This window comes from Pipra filicauda, unplaced genomic scaffold (assembly GCF_003945595.2).
Source record: "Pipra filicauda isolate LSUMZ 115617 unplaced genomic scaffold, ASM394559v2 scaffold31_size4109673_pilon, whole genome shotgun sequence".
In the NCBI taxonomy this organism is placed as follows: domain Eukaryota; kingdom Metazoa; phylum Chordata; class Aves; order Passeriformes; family Pipridae; genus Pipra; species Pipra filicauda.
Window position 1 is genome coordinate 179,584 of NW_024104443.1, and position 21,592 is coordinate 201,175.

General features: G+C 44.8%; 1 protein-coding gene across 2 annotated transcripts in view; it reads right to left on the minus strand.

Moving 5' to 3' along the window:
- MAD1L1 (mitotic arrest deficient 1 like 1) overlaps positions 1-21,592 on the minus strand; it is a 351,438-nt gene that overhangs the window by 73,413 nt on the left and 256,433 nt on the right. Inside the window, exons 17-18 of one of the 2 annotated variants that reach the window (XM_039383691.1) lie at positions 16,596-16,786; positions 16,410-16,513 (exon numbers count right to left, since the gene is read on the minus strand). In XM_039383691.1, the coding sequence (XP_039239625.1) occupies positions 16,433-16,513; positions 16,596-16,786 (272 nt within the window). In that variant the 3' untranslated portion in view covers positions 16,410-16,432. Of the gene's footprint in view, positions 1-16,409; positions 16,514-16,595; positions 16,787-21,592 lie in introns of those variants that run through there. The other variant, XM_027738492.2, reaches the window with a different exon arrangement.

Below are 21,592 nucleotides of genomic sequence, written 5' to 3' on the forward strand. Positions count from 1 at the left end.
AGAGACGTGCTGAAGGCAGGGAAAACATTCCTTAGATTAAACCCCTATTGTTCACCTCATCTCTGCCTCAGTGGATAACCCACGGAACTCTGAGCTCCTGCCAGGAGCCAGTGTGAATAATTCCAGAGCATTTTTCCTACCTGTTGGTAACATAGCTGTCTGAGTGCATGAGTTTTACATTTCTTTGAGCCATACATACAGGAAGGCACATTTTCTGTAATCCCTGGGAATACCCTCTTCTCTTCCTTTTCCCCAGTTAAATCTATCCTGTGGTTTTTCAGGATGAAGGGGTGCAAGCTGCACTGATGAGAAATCAAGAGTGCAGTACACGACTTCTCAACACTTTGTGCATCATTAGAGCAAGGTTGTTAACGGGATTATGGGGGGCTGAGGGCAACGAGCTATCATCCATCTGGAGGATGATGTGTGAAAGCAGGGAAGGCAAATGCAAATTTGCAGAGGAACCGTGATCCATTTAAAAGGTGAATTAGTGTTTCCTTCCTCTGAGACACCATAAAGAGCTTTACACCTGAAGATAACATAGTGGAGTTAAACCCCTTTTCCAAAGACAGCTGCACAACAAGAATTCCATGAAGATGGCAAGACTAGTCACATCAGTGGACATGTGACTCAGCTTCCATGTTGACATGTGCTGTATAAAAATATGAACACAGCAACAACCGACAACTGTAGCTCTCAGCATTTTGGGAAATGGAATTTGGGAAATACTATGTAGGAACGAATGCAATACGCTTTGAGATCTTCCTTCAAAAGCCTTCGTGTAAGACTGTACCACATCCTATATACAGTGTGCTGTGATGCTAAATATATCCATGCCCACCGAGAACAGCAGCAATTTGATTCAAGTTCTATCTTTTAAACCACTTTGGATATCAACTCTTCCTTCATCTGATTAACACTGCTGTAAAGTGCCTGGCACAAATCTACATCAAATGAATATAATTAAAGAGGAAAATACATTGCATTAACTTGCATGTCTGGCCTTCCCTTGTTTTTTCTGTCTTACCACTGTATCTAGTTCTGTTTCTGTTTTACTTCAGAATTCATCTTCTTTGTCCCTCTTTTCTTTCAACCTTTCACCTATTCCTTGTTTTAAGCCCAAAGTTGATTGCTTTCTCTTTTTTTCCAAGGTTGATTGATTTATTCTGCACTTATTTAAATCATTTTATACAAAGCACATAAACTGTAGAACTCCATGCAGAGTAACACAAGCACTGCTACCCATGTAGGTAAGGAGGAAAAAAAAGTAAAGTTAACAAAGTGCTAAATTAAGTAAGAATCTCTTACATCACACTTTGAAGCTTGCCAAAATCTGACTCTTCAGATGTACTGCAACAGCAATTTTCTAAGACACAGGTCCTTTGCAGGTAAAAATCTTCAGCGTCAGACAGAAAAAGAAATAAGAGATTCTTCCAGCTGCTCTAGCAGGGACCAGGGGATGATGTAACCTCTCAAACAATCAGGCCCCAAGTCATCAGAGGGTCACTACTTCATGGCCCCGAAACAATGCCACTCTCCTTGCCTACTATGGAAGAAAAAGGGAAGGTATTTACTTTTCATATCTCGTCTGAAACACCTGCAGGACTTCAGGCGAGCGATCTCTGTTGAAACTCATTGTATTGCTCAATCCATCCTTGCTTAATTCATCTCATGAAACTCTTAAATGGTACCCAGGCTACAGGCTGGCTCTCTACAGAGATGGGAATTACATCCCTAATTACAAGATATGGTACTGCCCTAATAATAAGTACTGTGCTCATGAAGTCCCCACCCAGGGGAATGAGCTTTGACCTCTTTTAACAAAGACTGCAAAACAGTTGATAAGAACATTAAAGCAAGTCCCTGCTCCAGAAACTGTGCCTTTGCTTGCTCCAAGCACTCCTATGCTGGCTGCAGAAATGAGCTTTGAGCACATCTCACTACTCTGAGCTGATGATGGTTGTCTGTGCTATAACACAGAGTTGGTAACAAGCCAACAGAAGTGTAGAAGGGGAACTAGAAAGGCAGAGTTTTACCTCCACAGTATTCACTTGTTTTACTCCCCAACCCCTAACAGCACCACCAGGGCAAGTTCAGTTTGACAGGTCCATTCCAGGCACTGCTGGAGAAATTATTCTAAATTTTTCATGCATCTTCAGGATGAAACTGGAGATGAATGGCTCCTCGACAAAACAAACCCTAGCCCAAAAGAACTGGGCCTTGCTAATCTGTCATTATTGCTCCTTTGAAACAGCACCTCTTGCCCTAAGAGCTCTCCCTCCTCACACTGCAGCAATCTCAAACTGGGGACAGGTTTTCTTCTCCAGCATGGATTTGTAGCATTTAACAGCAAACCTTCAATTACCACAGCACATGACCATAAAACTTGCTCAACTGGAAATGTTCACTTATTTCTAACCTTGCCTTCAGTTGTCTTCTTTCTTTTGCCCCCAAAGACATCTAAAATAGTATTCTCCTGGAATCTCTGTGCAGCCTGCCTAGCACAAAGCTAAACCATAAGTCAAAATGATTAAAATTAGATGGAAATATATACATCTCCTTCAACAAACTGGGAATGTGGCTCCTAGTGGGACATAACTACACATTACTCATAAGGCCAAGACATGTGGCATTTCCCAGAGAACCTGCACATTCTCCTTTTTATACTGGATGACTTATAAGCAGCAATCAGTCTTTTCCTTTTGGGGCTGTGCCTTCCATATGCATAATTTGAGTCCTTAAAATGAACCCCTTGATTTGGATTCCACCTGCCTGGGAGAAAAAAAAAATAGGGGAAAAAAAAAAAAGTCTTGGAAATATATAGCAACAAGAAACTGGCAGGACAAACTCACACTCCCACTGTGCCAAATTGCAAGTTTAGTAATTCTGTTTTCTTCCCGCTGAGTGGAAGGTGTCATTAGCTGCTGTATTTAGAGCCACAGAAAAGGTTCTTGGAGCAATCCCCAGCCTCTCTCTGAGCCAGGTGGCTGCTGACCACAGGAGCTCTCTGCAGCTGGGGACCTTCACCTTCATCTTCCTGCAGTCACCGCTTCCATTTGAACGGAGAGGAAATAAACAGGGCAAGTGGCACGGTGTGAAGAGAAACCCTCAGGCTGCGTCATCCTCCTCGGGGCTGGGATTCATCCCTGCACCACCTCAGGGCTGGAATTCATCCCTGCACCACCGCCACTGCCACTTTAAAGCCCCTGCGCTGCATAAATCACTCTAGGGTGCTTTTAACTCAATAATAGCTTCCCTTCTGGGAGAGGATTTCTCCTCTAGGCCAGTCTCTGCAGAGCACCCATTGAACCAAATCCTCATTTCTGGAGATTAATACAACAATTCAAAGAATCATCCTCTTACTGTGAGCCTTGGAGGGGAGCACAAAGGCCTTGAAAATGTCCTGCAATCATGCACATGTTCACACAGAGCCTTGTCTGCTGGCAACATTCCTACGCGCTTCCGAGAACCTCGGCCCATCGGAGCACCGGGAGGTTTGGCTGGCAGTGCTGTGAGACAGGGAGGAGGAAGTGCAGAGCGTGGCTGTGATGGCTCGATGGGACTTCAAATGAACAAAGATACAAATTCATAACCATAGGGGGTCTTCATGATGCATGCAAGGAGCAGGGAGGGGCAATGCGAGCTATTGTCCTTTCATGTGGTGACCCGAGGACGGGAACACCCTGCTGTTTCCAGAGCTGTTTGAGATGGTTGAAATGAAGACCACCTGCGCTGTCTGAGAATTGGGAGAATCTGTGCAAACATTCATTATTTATAAGATAGCTGTCCAGAGGCAAATTGCCTGGAATCCATTAAAGGGAGAAATCCCAGCTCCCTCCGGCAGTTGCCTGGCACAGGCCTTTTCCACTGACAGAAAAGGGAGGGAAAAAAAATCACTTTCATTTCTAATTAATCTTCTGGTATATAATACTTTTAATTAGGAAAAAAAACCCCCAACCCTGTGTGCTTTCTGAGAGAGGAAGAAGAAGCCAAAAGCAAGGCAGAAAGCTCTGGCATCTGGGCTCTAGTTAAGACCTCATCTTCTATAAACCTGACAAGCATGTGAGACCTGCAGTCAGCTGCTTCACTCCCCTGGATGTGACCAGAGCCCTCTGGTGCTTCAGGGACTGTTCTGGAGATGAGGAGTGGGGCCCTGTGTGTACAGAGTCAGCTATCCACCCTGGAAAAGAAAATCCAGGTGAAGAGAAGCAGGAAGGAAAAGTATTGGAAAGATGCCTTGGATAGAAATAAAGCAGACTCTGTTGGACACAGAATGGGCAAGACAAGTAAAAAGGCCCAGGGACAAGGAAATACAACCCACATATTATGTCTTCAAAATAATAACCCCCCAGAAACATTCCTTCTGCAACCCCAAATTTCCTAGCCCTTCTGTCTCCTAATGTCTCTCTTCCCTGCATTCATTATTAATGCTGCTGGGGGTACAGATTTGCACTTCAGTTTCTGAAAAATTAATTCAATGATTAAAATTTCAGTCCCTGAGTAATGGAAGCAGCTCAGGCAAGCTGGAGATGCCCCTTTGCAGTCTGAAGGCCTTTGGTATGCTGCCTGCTTACCCCCCTGCATGAGAAGCCTCCCTGTAGACCTGGCTCAAGGTGGAAAATCTGGTAGAAAAACGTGGTTTTAAGTTGATTAAGTTCTGGTTTGGTGGAGAAGCCATTTCAGTTTAATACTCTACCAATGCTCAATTCAGTGCAGAGAGTAAATCCCAGGTTCTTTCAAGGCTCAAGTACTCGTGGCTTTCTACATGACCCCTTGGGTAGAGGAAAATCTCCAAAGAATGCAAACACTAATCAGTGCTGTACATCAATCAAGACTGTGGGCTGAGAGACTTTTGGTTTGGCTAATGAAATTTTCTGTGACACTGTGGTTAAAATGAAAGAATAGCAGAGAAAGGCCCACAGAGACCATCTCAACTCACCAAAAATGTCTATTTTCTCATCTGTACCCACATTATTAGCAGAAAGAGCAAGACCCAAGGAATCGGGTGAATGGGTGAGGAAAGGGTGTCAGATCACAAAGTACCCACACTTGGACAGCAATTTCACCTCATTCCAGAAAAACAGAGGCTCCCACTGCAAATTCAGTATCCGCTCAGGAAGGTCCTTTCCTGGCCTGCAGCAGAGCTGCCCTGCCCATCAAAGGGCAAAAAGGAAAAAGCGGGCAAAAAGCCTGCAAAAAAAACGTTTCTAAAACTCTACTGAATTGTGAATTGGGGGGAAAAACTTCTTTGCTATCTCCAGAAGAACACACGCTGTGTGCATCACCAGCACAGTGCTACCAGGAACAAAAAGCAACGCACGGAAACCTACTTTTCACCGCATTTGCTGAAACTTTGCAGGGTGAATGTGCAGAACGTCGGCTGCTTGGAAAACTCAGTGCTTTTCTTCCTCAAGATGCAGCTTTGTGGAGGTTTCAGAATACGTGGGCTTTTATGTGCTGTTCAACTCTTGAAGTTATTCTGAGCTGAGCCTTTAGCACTCAGCCCTGTATCTACAGGGCAGACAGAGCATCAGTACGTGTAGGATTAGCTCCCTCACAGGCTTTCATGTGCCAGCCTTCCCACCTCGGGACACATTCATTCATCTTGCTCTTACAGAGTCCAGGTGGTTTTACTGAACCTGCTATTAAACCTCCCCTTATGAACAGGCTCCAAAGCAGGATCCATCCCACCTCTCCAGCCTTGTGACACCAACACACCTGAGAGATGATGTGCTGGGGTGCACAGCCCTGACGCTCTGCGCAGAGCAAGGAGGAAATGGAAATGCTGGAACAAGCACTTTGGCACAGCTTCTTGGCTGGGCTAAAGGTTTATTCCTGGGATGCTGCTTTCCTGCAGACTAAGGAAAATTAAATTTAGCACTTTGCAAATAAATAGGTTAGGGCTGAAAGGACACTATTTAGGAATTTACTGCACACAGCAGCCTCAGAGATTATAGATCCATCACCGTCTATTACCTTGCTAGTTACTGCTTCCACTCTGTCTATCTTCCCCACTTACAGAGTGGTCCTTTCATCAGGTCTTTTTCTGTTCCAACTTGAAACTGTCATCACTCTAATGGAATTATATGAAGAAAAACAACTTTGGGCTGCAGCAACTCTGCCAAAAAGCCAAGGACAACTCCTGTGCTTTCCCAGGACAACATGGTGTGATTCTTGCCTGACAGAGACAGACACAGATGTCTGACAATCTCCAGAGAAGCACAGCAAGAGACAGCTGTTTACACACATGTCCAAAACCTCTGGGCCTCCCTGCAACTGTCAGCTGGGCCTTTTCAACACCCACAAACACAAGAAGCTTCACAGGGACCAGCAAACTGACAGCTGATGGTAACCCTTGCTGCAGATTCATCATAACTACATCACACATGGAAGTCACTGAAGGCACTGACACGATTATAAACCCCACCTTGTGCTGCTCTCCACTATTTACTTCACATAAAAATCATCTGCAGACAGTCCCCTCTCCAGAGCCGGATACATCCCAGAAATGCAAAGTGACAGCTAGCACATGAAACGCTCCCCAGAGCCTTCCATTAAGACAGACAAACCCTTCACTTAAAGGTTGAAATTTATGTCAGCTCTGCAGAACACGGCTGAGATAGATCCACTGCTATCAGCTACCTGCTCTAGCTGAAACAGATTAGGGACAAATTAAAATTTTCAAGCCTCAGTTTGATATATTCCCTCCAAGACACAGGCAGACAGGCTTGTCTTCTTCTGGAAGCTAAAGATGCCATCAAAAGATAATCTTGGGAGTTACCAAAGCTAGAGGTCATCCTCAGCTCTCAAATTCCCTGCTTCCCCTGTGGAGGAGAAAGCAGGGATGTGATTTAGCTACGAATCCTTATAAGACAGATTTGACATAAAACACTTTTCAGTACTTCTTTCTCAAAGGACATTCTCATGCAAGTAGCAAAAAGGAAAATACATTAAATCCAAAAGCCTAAAATAGTACTAAGTTACCTGCTCATAGTGCTAACGTTCACATGGGACAGAGTGAATGGTTTTTGTGTGGAGTTACAACAATTCATGTACTTGTCTGTTTGAAGCAAATGTGAGAACAGGAGAGGGTTTTTTACCATTTCCATGAATACAAATAAAGACAGTTGATACATTATTAAATCCTTAATATTATCCCTAATATTAAATTACTAAGCTGTATCCATGTGAAGTATTAATTCCTTAAGTTTACAGAATGTGAAGAGCTGAGCTGCAAGAACTATTGCTCTGTAGCATTGGGTAGAATTCCACCAGAATCCCAGCAGTCAGTCCCCACAACAAAGCTTTCTGGAAGGATTTTCAGGGTACTGCTGCTTTCTGCCACTGTTCCACAGACAGAGCACCATGGTAAGAACAGCAGCATTAAGAGAACCATACTGCACCACTGATGGGACATGTTATGGTCTGGAGAGCCTGCATGGCACATCATGCTTAAGACTCCTTGATGCTGTGAAGTGCATCAAATCTTCAGGAAATGCCACCACTGAGAGCCTGATGTGCTTCAACCCTCTCCAGCAGTAACTGTCTCCAAACAGTGGTGGCATGTCTTGGAGCAAATCAGAAGGTACACTCACAGTAGTTAGTATTTTTGCTTTTCTACAAGTGGTTTCTCAAAAAAAAAAATTACAGTAAGAGACCTCTGTTTCGATGAAGGTCTCAGGGAAAACATGACAGAGACTGGGATCCTATGAAGAAGAGCTGCCTAAAAAGCTTTGGAATATGGGCTCTTATCTTAAGCTGGCAAGCCAGTTTGAGAGAAAGCACATTAAATGGTTTATGCAATAGTAACTTCATGGTTAAGAACCATGTAAGAATTGAGCATTTAGACTGTGAAGTGTGGAAGAAATACAAGGATGATAGAGGAATTGTAAGGCTGTGAGCTCTTGTCTCACCCCTGATGGTGGCCCTTTGGCTGCCAAAGGGGACCTGTGACCACAACACCCCATTCTCTGCTCCTCACTAGTCCTCCATTGCATCCCATCACACTCACCTGCCAAACCTCATGGGAAAGGTCCAACCACCTCATTACCCAAACCAGGTTGAAATGTTTTGACTCAAAGATCCTAAATCAGGGCACAACACAAGCATTTAAATTCACAACGAATAAAGGAGATCTTTATATGAGCCCAGATCCACTTTTCAGATGGAGGCGATAGATGTCCCAAGACCACATCAGCACAGGAATCTTGTGCCGTGTTTCCGTACTTGTGAACAATTTTTATACACACAAAAGCACACCCTCTCCCCTCCTTGAAGGTTAGAAAATCTGCCCCAGTCAAGCACGGGCAGCAGCTATAAACTCCCAAAGTGATAGACAGGTCCTAATTATATTTGTATTTAAACAAGGTGCTGCTTACTCAAGACAGAAGAGAAGCAGCAGCTGTCACCCACTCCTGCTGGTGGCTTTGTGCAGGCTGAGCTGTGCTGCCATGACCCAGGCACTCACATGCTGGTGGGTGTACTTCAGCTGCACTTCACCTCAGAGCTGTTTCCTGGAGCTAACTGCATTTCCTAGAGGTCCTCTCACAAACCTGTTCCTGGAACATACAGGGAAAAGGTGAAGGAGTGGTACAAAAGCACCACCAACCACCCCTCAGAGCCAGCTAAAGAGAGGCTTCAGCAGTGTCCATGCAAATCACAAGTGGGGGAAAGGTGCTAAAGTCCCTGACAGTATTTGTCACACAGGGATGGCACAGAAGATGATGTCATGACAGTCTTGCTGTGGCTGGATGTGCTGCCTCGGAGCAGAGCCACATCTGCACAGAGGCCCAAAACAGACCCAAGGCATTAGAGGGGGCCTGGCCCCAAATCGTGTCAAAGGACAGACAAACAACTGAGACTGCAGAGCAGCCAGGGAAGGTGGCTGAGACGCTGGGTACCCAGAAACTCCAGACTTTTCCTCCACAAAAGGATAAAAACCTCCAGCAATTTCCACTCCTTTTCATCTGCAGCTTTGAACAGAACCATATGCAAGCGACCAGTGGCTTGTGGTTTGCTGACAGCGCTCTGCGTGTTCTGCAAAGTCACAACAGAGCAGCCAGGGACAGCAACAGCCGTGCATCAAAAGCTGCTTTGCAAAACACCCATTTCATGTGTGCTGCAGCAAGGCTTGGTATTCCCCCATCGCCCTGGCTCCAAGGCATCGCCTTTTCCTTAAAGAGTGCTGATCACACAGGCTCTAAGTAGAACATCTTTTGAAACTACCAGAGACTCAAATAAATAAATAAATAAATAAATAAATAAAATAATATGAAAAGATTTAGTGCCAGTCGAAAGTGGTGGGTACCTGCAGAAAAGGAAAGGGACAGCAGTGCTGCTCCAAGCCCCCGACCCCCACCAGCTGCACCCTATGCCTGAGGGACAATTTCCTGCATCCACTGCCGTATAAGAAAAGCTGGCTGTCCTGGTTACATCTCCAACCCGTCCACACACAGCTTCCCCACCGCAGGACATTTTGAAAAGCTTCCCAAACCCCTGTGGAAGTCCATGAATCATAATATCCTGCACCCAGGTGAGAGGGACAGAGAAAACCGTGAGGTCGAGTGACCTTAGAGCAAAGCCATGTGGCGATTTATTGGCAGAGATGGGAATGGGAATGCAGGAGGGGTTTTGGTTATGTCCCCTCTGCTTTATCCGTTATTTAACAACTGTCTTGGTCTCACAGTGCGTAAACACTTTCCTGCCAGCCCACACAGTCCTTTGTAAGCTGTTCAAACACAGCAGCAGGCGGACACAGACATCCTGCTCTCCCGAGACCTCCCATGGGGACACCGGGCACAGCCAGCGACAAGAACAACTCTTCTCCAGCAATTTGCAATCACGTGGGTGTTGGGGACATGGCGGGGGGGGAGAAAGGAAGGAGAGGGTTTTTTTTTATAGCAGGTAAGGCAGTCAGGACCTTCTCTGCTTCCTGCTCACTGGCACTGGCACAGCAGCCCCTCTGTGCTGTCTGGGGCTCGGGCTGTGCAGGGCTGTCCAGCTCTGCCAATGGCACAAGGATGGAGTCAGAGGCTGCCTGGTTTGGGGCACAGGCAGCACCTGCCCCATGCCCAGGACATGTCCCTCCCGGGCCACACACATTGCCACACCAGCCTGGATGCTCTGGTTTAATTAAGTTCTCATTAGTGACCTGTGCTCCATGTTGGTGCACAGGACTCTCCCTAGGAAGCACAGGCTGTCACTCTCATTTTATTAAATAAGAGATATTTTAATGAAGGGAATTTGGAGGGAGATGAATCGCAAACTTATTTTAAAAGGGTGTATTCCAGTAATTTTGTTTCTTATTGTTATGGCAGAATCATGGCCTGGAGTTGTGTTGGGGAGGTTTAGGTTGGATATTAGGAAAAGGTTCTTCATCCAGAGGGTGGTTGGGCACCAGAACAGGCTCCCCAGGGAGGTGGCCACAGCACCAGGCCTGACAGAGTTCAAGAAGAGAAGGGAAACTGCAAGAACAACTTGGTGGCCAACATGATGATCACAAAGCAAGTAGGGAATTGCAGAGGGACAGCCTGAATCTCAGATGGCAGCTGAGAGCCAACCTCATGTTTCCTGTCCAAAACTAGGCCTGGTTATGTGAAGTGACAGATCATGTATCTGCCTCACGGTGTAAGGGAGGATACATCCATCAGCAAGACAAAACTCTGACCTTCCTCACATGTACCAACCTCCAGCTAGTCAGGAAAGACTCAGTCACTGGAATCATCCTCCATCATCATCAGCATTGATTACCTGCATGGCTGGGTCTACCCTGGCAGACTCAGAGGCACGGCAGGGAGGGGAATGAGAGGTGCCAACATGCTGGAAATGGGTATTGTGCCAGACCAGCGGGTAACAGGGGAGCGTATTCCCCATCCCAGAGGTGCTCTATGTTCCCCAACAGCACAGCCCATTTATCCTCACAACAGCATCTGCACTAGGGAATAGGCAGTTTTTCAGGGAAGCATATGCAGTAAGAGAAAAACTGAGTAAGAAAGAAAAAAGGTATGAGAAAGGACAGAATAAGATGAAGACAGTAGCGAGAATTAAAGTTAGGTCGTAACACAACACAGGCTGCTACAATATATGATAGAAAATGATGAGTAGGAAGTTCAAATACAGTATTTGGTGCTGTAACACCATAAATTGCTCAACAGGTCCTTTTTAAGGCTGCTGATTGACGCAACCCACGCTGGGTCCTTGCTGACCCTTCCAGGAATCCCAGCAACCATCCGTCAGGAAGGCGTCACGCTCGCACAGCAACGGCAGGCGCTCCTGGAGCTGAGCAGAAATCAGGTCTCCAACAACCAATGGGTAAATTGAAAACAAAATATAAAAATAAAATAACTTGTAATTAACAAGAACGAGGAGTTAAGAGAGGCCTACAGTCTCTAATCAATCTCTCGCTGCCTGGCCTGCTCCACCGATGAGCCCCATTGTTAGTTTTGATTGTGTGTGCAAGAGTGCGAGACGGCTGCTGGAAGAATAGCACTCCATCAAAATTGTGATTTCCTTCTCCCCTCGAGACTCATCAAGGGTGAGGAGGAGGAGAAGAGGGGAGAAGATAGAGATACAAAGGGAAACAAACAGCTAGGACATGCTTCTCTGAGATATTCTACTGGGTTCAAGGAGGAATAACTGAAACTGCACACATGCCAAGCACGCGGACTCAAAATCACAGCTCCCAACAGTGCTGTCAGCTTCAGGATGAAACAAGAGCACTTGGGAGAATAAAAGCAATCCCTGCATTAACCATCCTGCTAAATTTGAGGTGTACATCATTCACCAGTGCGCCCTGGCCAAACTGATACTCAGACTGTGCTGGAATCTCAGGAGACCAGACTCTCTCTGCATGTTTAAGCACACGAGTTTTGCCTCTCCCTTTCAGCTGGCAGTTTGTCAGCACCACTTTGTGTTTGAAAAATAGCCTCCAAATTCTTTCTTATTCAATCCAGCCTCATTTCTCTCCTCAAGAAAAAAGAATTAAACTCCTACATCTTGTGCTCACTGCTGCCCTGTCGCTTTTTACACACCTTGTCAATACAGAAGCAAGAGGACAGCGAGGTGTGCGAGCCATGGGGCAAGCAAAGGAGAACTGGGAAGTTAAAGGTGGTGTCTGTCCTTCCACCGGACCCTTCTTTCATACAAAGGAAGGGAATAGCTCACATCCTTTTCAACCCTATGTTCAGCCTTTGCACCCACAGTGACCCACATCAGAAAGAAGTGTTTATTTTTCAGGTGGCCCTGAAGTTTGATAGCAACAGTTGCCTTTACAGATCTGCAAACTAATTCTCTATTTAACTCCTTAAAGATGTGTGCCAAGACTGTGTGCACACCAGCTGTTCATTTATCAGGTTGCAGAAAAGCTGTTGATTTTATTTGATTTTATGACCATATCACCAATCCAACAGGACACCAATAAAGGTTTTATTTTGCAGCAAGAAGTGCCAGCCCTGGAGCTGGCCACATTCTCAAGCTATGTCAAGATGCTTCTGGTTTTGTTTGCTGCCTGGTATCTTGGGTATTCTCTTTCAAGGAATACAGTCTATCAACCTGGGAATGCTCTTCAATGAACTACTGCTGTTGTTTGGGTTTTCATTTGATAATTTTGACAGAAAATAACAACATAGGTGAGACCCGGAAGCAGAGAGAATTTTGTACTTGGCAAGGCTGGGCTCTGAGGGATACATAAAATATCTGTCTAAAGGCAGCCTTTTGGACTGGATTATTTAGGACCTCAGGCACATAACACTGCTGTGATACTGGAAAGTTTGACTGGTTTAACTTCCTTACCAACCAATTCATACCCAAACAATTTATATATGAATTACTAAGAAATCTGAGCACTCCTTTCCGAGAAAGCAGGGGCATCTCAGACAAGAAAGACTGCAATGACAAATTTGATGTAGCCATCAAAGGATCAGATCGATCGCCTGTTCAGCCCAAGATCCTTTCAAAGTGACCAGCCCTACTTTCATGCCACAACACAGGAAACAGTTTACCTGAAGCACAGAGAATAATCAAGAACAGATTGCTCTCTCAGTATGCTTCTTGCTCTCTCTTCTTCATTCAAGTCTTCATTCCCAAATATTTCCAGAGGATGGAGTCAAATGTTGTCAAGTACAGTGGCAGCAAAACCGTATGTAGACACAACCCAAAAAATTGGCAGCATTGGCTAACTAACCTCTGTAGTAAGAAGATGCCTTTACACCTCTAAGCAGAGAGCTCTGAATGTCCCTATTTAAGGTAAATGTGACCATTTAATGTAAAACTAGGTATTATTATTTATCCACAAAGATATCTCAACATTTTAGAAGATGTACTAGGCTCCTGCTCTCGGTAGTTCCCTGAAGCCATAGGGTCTATCAAATAAAAGGATTTCTACTCATTTTCTTTTAAATTGATTGGCTTCACATGCTTTGGCTGGGACTGTGTCTTTAGGCACACAAAAAGAAAAAGCCTGTGATTTAATTTCTCTCCACTGTTTGTTCATTTGTACAAGTGTCTCCAAATCATCTCCTCTTCAAATTTGACCAGTCTTTCTGTTTACTGAAGGACTTTCTTTGTCTGAAACAATTGTCATTGCCTTTCTAAAGACCTCATTTCCTTACTCCCATTCAGGACCTAGCCAGAGACAAGGGTAAACAGCACGATGTACATGCAGCCAAGCAATGACAGCCTGATGTGCCACCTCCTCATTCTGAGCTGGCTAAGCTGATTCTGAGGCTCCCTGGCAATGTTTGTTTGTTTGTTTTAACAGATCTCTTTAATGACTTGTTACAAAGGGAGTCGATGCAGTCCCTGGATATCTGACGGGTGGGCTGGTCTAGACACACTAGTCAAGCATCACGCAGAACACAAAGCCTGTGTCACAGCCGGACACATTCAATGTACCAGCAACAGCAATGGAATACAAAACTGTCAAGTGCCCCAATAACTATAATGCATTACAGCCCACAAGAAAAAAAATCATCAGAAACTAAACTCCTGGTGAGGAATCTGTAACACTGCTTTCCACAGCATTTAATTAAAAGAATAAAAAAGAGCAAAGAAGCGGGAGTGAGCTGTGAAGCCTGAGATGTGCCTTGCTGCCCACACACTCACAGAGGGTCTGAAAATCACTGGAACATCCTTCAAGCTGATGAACTCATCTGTTGCATCAATAGGGATTGCCAATAAATACTGATAGGGTTTCATTGGAATTCAGTGCTCATTTATAGATGCAGCATTGACATTCACAGCAGGGCACTGTGATTAACCCTTTCATGGGAACTGTAATCCTAATTAATGCAAACTGGCTGGACACATACAACAGGTAGATAATAAGCACCACTACAGTAACAGCACACCTTGGTCAGGAAAACCAAGCCTATCTTTCATCTTCATTTTGCTTTGAAGGGGTTGCATTACAGTGGCTCCTACTGCATCCCTGCTACTGAAGCCTCACTTAAAATTAAATGCCACCAGCAGTGCTACTGAAACATGCTCTGAAGTTTACAGGTGAGCTACAGAAGCTTGTAAACTGCCAGGGGACTTCTCTGGTTTAATTATATAGACCGTGTTCCATAAACTGCTTGAATGGAATAAATACAAATAGCATTCCCTGCTTTGTGACCCCTTCGGGTTAATGAAATGCACACAAACACCCACAGTCTGCTTTGGCTCAGAAATTCCACAGCATAAACACATAACCCTGCTGGAAGCCACAGTCAGGATTCAAACCTTGATACATACATGAGAACCAGCTGCCTGGACTCAGCAAGGAAATAATTTGTTGTTTATCTTCTACTACTATTCGAAGCTGCAGATGGTAGGAATTGTTTGCGATTTACTGAACAGGGAGAAAGAGTCTGAGATTTTCTTGTTCAGGTTCTAATTAGCAAATCTGCTTCTCCTGTCCGAAGAGGTAAGAGAGGCTGAGAATGCCAAGAATCAATAAACAATCCATCCTTGGCTCTGGGAAATGTGAGATCTGCTCTACCTGGTGACACTCTCCTTTATCCTCAGGACATACTTGGGAATGAAGACTCCAGTGAAGAAGAGAAAGCAAGAGGAATCTGTACTTTATTATCCACCCTTCTGCATATAAATTATTTACATTGTTATGCCATGAAGGAGAGTTTGGTCCTACTGGAGATGAGTTCCTGAGCTGCCAGACAGTTCTTGTTCATGTGGCCAGTACACAATTTTCTCGCATTTTCTTAACTTTCTCCAAGCATGCCATCTCTCCTACAGCACACAAAGAACTGCAACTTGTACTGTCTGGCCATGGCATCCAACAGACATCTCCAGGAGTCTGCTGAAGTTTCATGCACTAAGCATTTAACACCACAGGTGTGAGCACAGGTCTCTGGAGGTGTTAGAGCAGCATCGCACCATCCCAACAGAGAACTGTTTTCAGGATTCAAGGGCAGACCTTAAATCCAACAGCATTATCCTCCTCCCTGGGCACTGAGCTTTCTTTTGTTGCTGCTATTTGCCTTAGTCCAGAAGCCTCATAAGGCCAAGCAATACAACTGTTTTGGGGATATTTTCCTAGTTTTACTAAGGATCTTAGGTGCTGTCTTATACATACCCTCACTTGCTTCATTTGTTGGTTTTCTTTTTTTTTTCTTTTTTTTTCCTGAGGCTCTAAAGTTGCAGAACAGGAAAGCATTAGTCCTGTTATCTAGAGAAACAATCCTGCAGCAGTCCACATGTGGCACATAGCCTAGAAACAGAACTTTCCCATTTCCTGCTTGTTGAGTTCCCTCTTGTACTGAACACCTCCAAAACCCTCTTCCTTCTCTTAAAGGAGACTTGCCCTAGGGGGATCAGTGGGAGAGAGGTATGATTTTAAGTGCAGTTGTGTTTGCCACCAAGAAGAAGAAAGTTCTCCTGCTGACCTGCAAACTTGTGCTGTTGACACTTGAACCAATGTAAAGGTGGAACTTAACAGCTTCGTGACTCTAATGTCACACCTCAGCTCTCTAACACATCAGCCCAACTGTGCTGCTGGAAGATAACACAGAAGAAAAACAGCACCTATATCAAGCCACAGCCCAACAGCAGCCCACCCAGCCAGACCAATAAGAGTACCCAACTGACAGAAGACAGACTGTTATTGCTGCTCATCTGTGCTGTTCACATAAATGGCACTTCACACACACCAGGATGAGTTGCTGCTCAAAAGGGATTCCAATTTAAATAAAGACAAGATGATGACAGGCAAACAAGTTAGAGGATAGCAAAAAAAATGTAGGGACATATATCTTATAGTGAAGTAAGGAAGAAACCTTGATGGTTACATACGGTTTTATTACTGCTGCATATAACTGGTACTATAAAAAGGTGAAGTGCAAGGCCAGATGCCTTAGGTATTATGCATATATAGTCTCTTCTCTTTATCCAGACTTTGATATATAAGTGGGAGACCAGATGTCAAACCTTTCATTTCTTAATAGAAGAAAGGATCCTTGCTTCCCTCACAAGGAACACTCTGCACATACCACGGGGCAGTGACTTCCCAGTCTAAGCACTGAGAAAGAGCAAATACAAACTGGCACCTTGAAAACCATGAACTCAAGGAAGCAGGTGCAGCGAGGGGTGCGCAGACCTACCTTAAAAAGCAGGCAGTCCCCTTGGTGCTCGGCATAGATGGAGCTGAGTCGATACTGGTTCTCCATGGTGATGTCGATCTGGTACCCCGTGAGTGTGTAGCACACCTTGCGGAACTCCTGGATCTTGGTCTGGAAAAGTTCTTTCAGGCGCTGGTTTTTCAGTTCTGCGCTTTCCACTTGCTTCTTCAGCTCTGTGTAGGGGAAGAAAACATGTGCTTTCTTATATGTCATCGGCACAGAGCCCTCGTGCTGTATTTACAGTGCTAGCCAAACTAAGTGGATTGAAAAGGTTAATTAAAAAGTGAATTAAGTAGGCAGAGTAAAGAAGCAGGCAAGCTAGATTCCTCTCTTCCTGGTCCCAGCAGACCAAAGGACAGTAAAGTGGAGAATAAGGAAAACAGCCATGTCTCGGTGAGATGGATTTTTCTTTTGCTCAGCCCATCTTTTAACAACACTACAAAATTCAAAGCTATAGCATCCATTTCCCCACGTGCACACATCTTATATTCCGTAGAGAACCCAGGAGAAGGGTGTTATGCTACGTGAAGCAATCAAGTGGAAAAATGGTAGGAAATGCGCCTCCACATGGCTGCAGCAGGAGGAAGCTGCCTATAAGGGACATCTCCTCCAATGGACTCTTGATTTGACGGTAAGTGCTTAGATCTCAAACTGACACACTGCTTAGGAATCCCTCAAGGTTCGGGAAGGGGCTTTTATTGTGATAAAAAGCCTGGAGAGCACCACTGCCTCTTTGCATTTGCTACCTTAACTGGACTAGTCCCTAGCAGAGAAGTCCTGGGAGACTGCCTGCCACTCACCCTGTGTTTTATTGCTACAAAGGGAGCTGCCAGTGCTGTGAATCCTTCAAGAGGATACACAACAATTACCATGAATCTTTCACCCAAGGTGCCTTCTGAGTAATTAAACCCCGATTTATCATCCCATTAATTACAGAGATTGGCTTTACTTTAATATACACTAGAGATGTCTCCCAAGTCAGCCTGTTTTATCAACACTGCAGTCCAGGGTTAGAAAAAATCCCAACTCTTTCTAACAGGAAACAAATAGACTTCCTCACTCGAATACCTCTTTGTCATTCAGAGCTTTAAGGCTTTGTCTGTGCTGTGACCAGAGACATAATTGCAGCATTTGTAGCCCCTATGTCTTTAGTTCAGCTAGTTCAGGTCCAGCAGCAGGATAGCAGGAACTTCAGTGCAAGGTGACTGCTGGAGTATGAGGAAGGTGTTTGGCTGGGGTTTATAGAGCCCATGCTAAAATATTGTTTCCCAAGTGAGCTGGAAGTTTTTTTCAGTGTTTGCTGGAAAGTGTTTCCATTGGTCTCCCAAGCACAGTGCAGGGAGGATGTAGGATGGAAAGTGCAAGGCCATGGGCTTGCCAGTGATTCACCTCTGAGCAGCTGCAGGCACACCAGGAGAACATGAGTCTCCTCGAATCTCCTGAACTGCTTTAGTTCAGCGCTCTGGGTGGGACAGCAGGATAATTCAATGTGTTAAGTTAAAGTGCCTTAAATGCCACTGAGAATGCCCCTGCTCAGAAGTACTTTGGCCTTAATCCAATTCAGCTTAATCCCCCAGCAAGGACAGGAACTCTTTAATGGTTAAAGAGAACTACATGTCCCTTTACTTCTGAGTGAGAGCATCCACACAGGGAGAGTTAATGCTGGTCAGCTCCTTACCTTCAGCTAATCCAGCTCCACCTTCCTGAGAGGCTTTGGGGACGTGATGTACAAGCAAACTATCTCCTTTACTCTGGGCCTCCCCCCAGCTGCATCTTGCTTTATTGAGGAGAGCAAGCCAGTTGTGGGGAACATCACCAGTTTGTTCATGAAAGCACTGCCATAGATGGAACCGCCCAGTTGCAGGGGGATGTAAGGTCAGTAGAGTATCCAAACCACCCTTCCAAGCCCAAAGAGTTGTGACTTACATACAGCCCCTTCTAATGAGCTGAAAAAGGTTCTGTCTTTCCTGACCACCCACCTTTCCACTCATAGCAACTCATCACTGTTTGATTAACTCAGTCCTTCTTTGGATTGTTACAACTCCTTCCCCATCATCTCAGCTGGGTCTGGTCTTTGATTAATCAAGTAATCAGCCTCTGAAATTGGGAGGTTAATGGGCAGATCCGACCTCGATATTCTCACAGTTTTCATTCAGCTATGCAACTGTTAAGGACAAAATTCTATACACTAAAGTAAAAATTCAGTGACCACACTGCAGTGGTAAATAACATTTCGTCACTGTCAGAGACAGCACTGCCTTTAATATATCGCCCGTGTCCAGCAGCGATATTTTTTTCCTAATAAATGCAGCCTAGCCTTGGAAAAGTAAATCTGCCTCTTTTTACTGCATCTCAGAGGTTGCCTTTCCCAACTTTTATAACCTTGGAGGTGGATGGCACCCTAATTCATTAACTCCTTGAGCAGCTTTCGTTATTCATGAAGAGTTAGTGCCTTTTCCACTGTTTTGTCTCTCAGACTTGGTACTGCCAAGGGCCACCAGGAGCATCCTTACACCTGTTGGGCTGCAGCCTCATCACCCACCCAACAACAGTGGCCTAGTTAAACAACTCTCTGATTCTGCAATAGTAACTAAGTGATGGCAACTGCTTCCCTCTGCTACCCTCAGGGTGAAAAAGGAAAAGCTTCGACTACAATCAGTCTTTTACACAATAAATCCACAGTTTTTCAATGTAACTGAAGGACCAGGGAGCCTTCACTCCCTACAGGGTGCCCTTTGCTGCCTCCCTGCCATTCCTCCTGGCCCTCTTTCCAGCGCCTGCAGCAGTGCTGCTGTATCACTGCATCAGCTGTCCTGGCTGAAGGAATTCATCTGCATGAAAAACTTATCTCCTTGTTAGAGAAGCCTTGTGTCAGCCACTGGCACAAGGTGCTGAACTCAGGAACTGTTACTAAAGATGCAGCAAAACATGCCAACACCAGCCAGGGGTGGGACAAAGCCTTGTCATCCCCTCTGTGGCTCCATCAGCAATTCCCCAACAGCATTTCTTGAGCTTAGGGACAGAGCAGAAAAAACAAGCAGGAACAGGGACACCATAGGAATGCTTGAGTCTGCAGCTGCCCCCAGTGAAAGGTCCAATGAACCCTGACTGTAAAACAGAGATTACTCTTCCTTTATGCCCAATTAAACTGCAGTCCTCAGTAGTTCAGCTACAGCAACTGCTGGTGCCTACCTCCTGCAGTGCTTATCCCCAGGAAACAATTCAGCTCAGGGCTATTCCCAGATTAACTCAGGACAGCACTCAGGGCTGTGACTACTCCCCTGCTTTCCACTGAGAGCCCTGCTGACACAACCAAGAAAATACACTGTGAGGAGGATCCATGAAGAGTAACTTGCTAGGAAAGTAACCCGAGACTTGAGAAATGTCGGATGGGATCTCACTGGTGAAACAAACCCATTTGAGATGCCCTAGGGTATTTTTCAGACCTTTTCAACCTGCTTCTGCAGGAAAGAGATTTCCTGCAGGTTGCACATGATACCAGCCAGACCCAGGCCAACGTCTCAGACACTTTGGGGTGTCTAAAATGGCACAGGATGCCTATTTTCAGGCACTGGGTACCTATGTAGCCTCTCTGCACCATGGATCTGCCGGTGTACAGACCTGGCACTGCAGATTCCCTGCACCCAGAGAGCAGCACAGCAGCACATGCACTGACCTGGGGACAGTAATTAATCTTTGTAATATGTCCCCCATCAAGTGAAGATGTTAAGCTAAGAGGCAGCTCATTGTTTGCTCTGCATCTGAATCCAAAGCTGTGATGGTGCTAATTCTTAAGCCTCACCTAATACCGCTAATTCCCGCCAAATTTCTAGCACAGTCAGGAAAAACTGATTTAAAAGTCATCACTTGCACAGAGTGCAACTCAGCTGTTTCAGAGCAGTGCTTAAGGCACAGCCCTAGAGGCCACGGAACACAGGGAGATCCCTTCATGGTGGGTCAGGTGCATTAGCAGAGCAGGGTTCTGGTGACAGCATTAATGTTTCCACACATTTTATCTCCATCTACAGAATCTTGAACATCTTGATCCTTCCAGATCCTTCACAACATTTGGAGAGTTAGATTGAATGATATCTTTACAAGACAGCATTTGAAAACTAGAATATCTGTATTTAGAGAACCCATTTGAGTTTCTGTCTTAGACCTTGTTACACTTGCACAAAACAGGTGAGAGAAGTTGCAGAGGCCACGGATGGGGAAAGTTACACCACAAACATCCTTCATCCCAGAGAAGGGATGCCAAAACATCTCCAAGTTAATGAAAGAAATAAGAACTGAGAAAATAAGTGTGAGATTTGGTAGGCCATGCCTTGGTCAGGAATAACAACTGGATCTTTACTTTGCCTGAAAAAAAATTAAGGAGGAGAACAGAGAGAACAGGAAAATACACGGAAATACTGTCCCATCTCCTTTGTATTCAGCTCAAGAGTATGTACAAAAAGTTGCCTGTCCTGAAGAGTTTGATGTGGAAAAAATATCCTCACTGAAAAAACATCATTAAGCTGTTACAAAATTAATATTGCCAAATTACTACCTTCCCCCTAATGATGCTGCTTCTTGAAACACCTTGGATTTTCACACACTTATATCGACTTAAATGAATAATTCAAGCTATTTTGGATAAATAAATAAAATATGAGTTGGGCTTTTTTGATTTCATATTGAAAATGTCACTGCTTTTTATTTCATTGCTTTGACACTCCTTACATCTGAAACTGTTCACAGCTGCTTGGAAATACCACAGCTTTGGCTCTTGCTCCAAGTTCAGCTGGGTCAATCCATAACAATAGCAGTCTCTACACCAAAGAAAACCAAATTCATGCTTAACCTTTTCCCCAGGGAAAGAGGAGGAAACAATATGGCTCTCAGCATGCCAAAAGTGGCATGAAATTAAATACACCACTAGTCTTTTCCAGGAAAATACAAATTTGTTCTGCCCATCCTCAAAGACGCCACAAGCC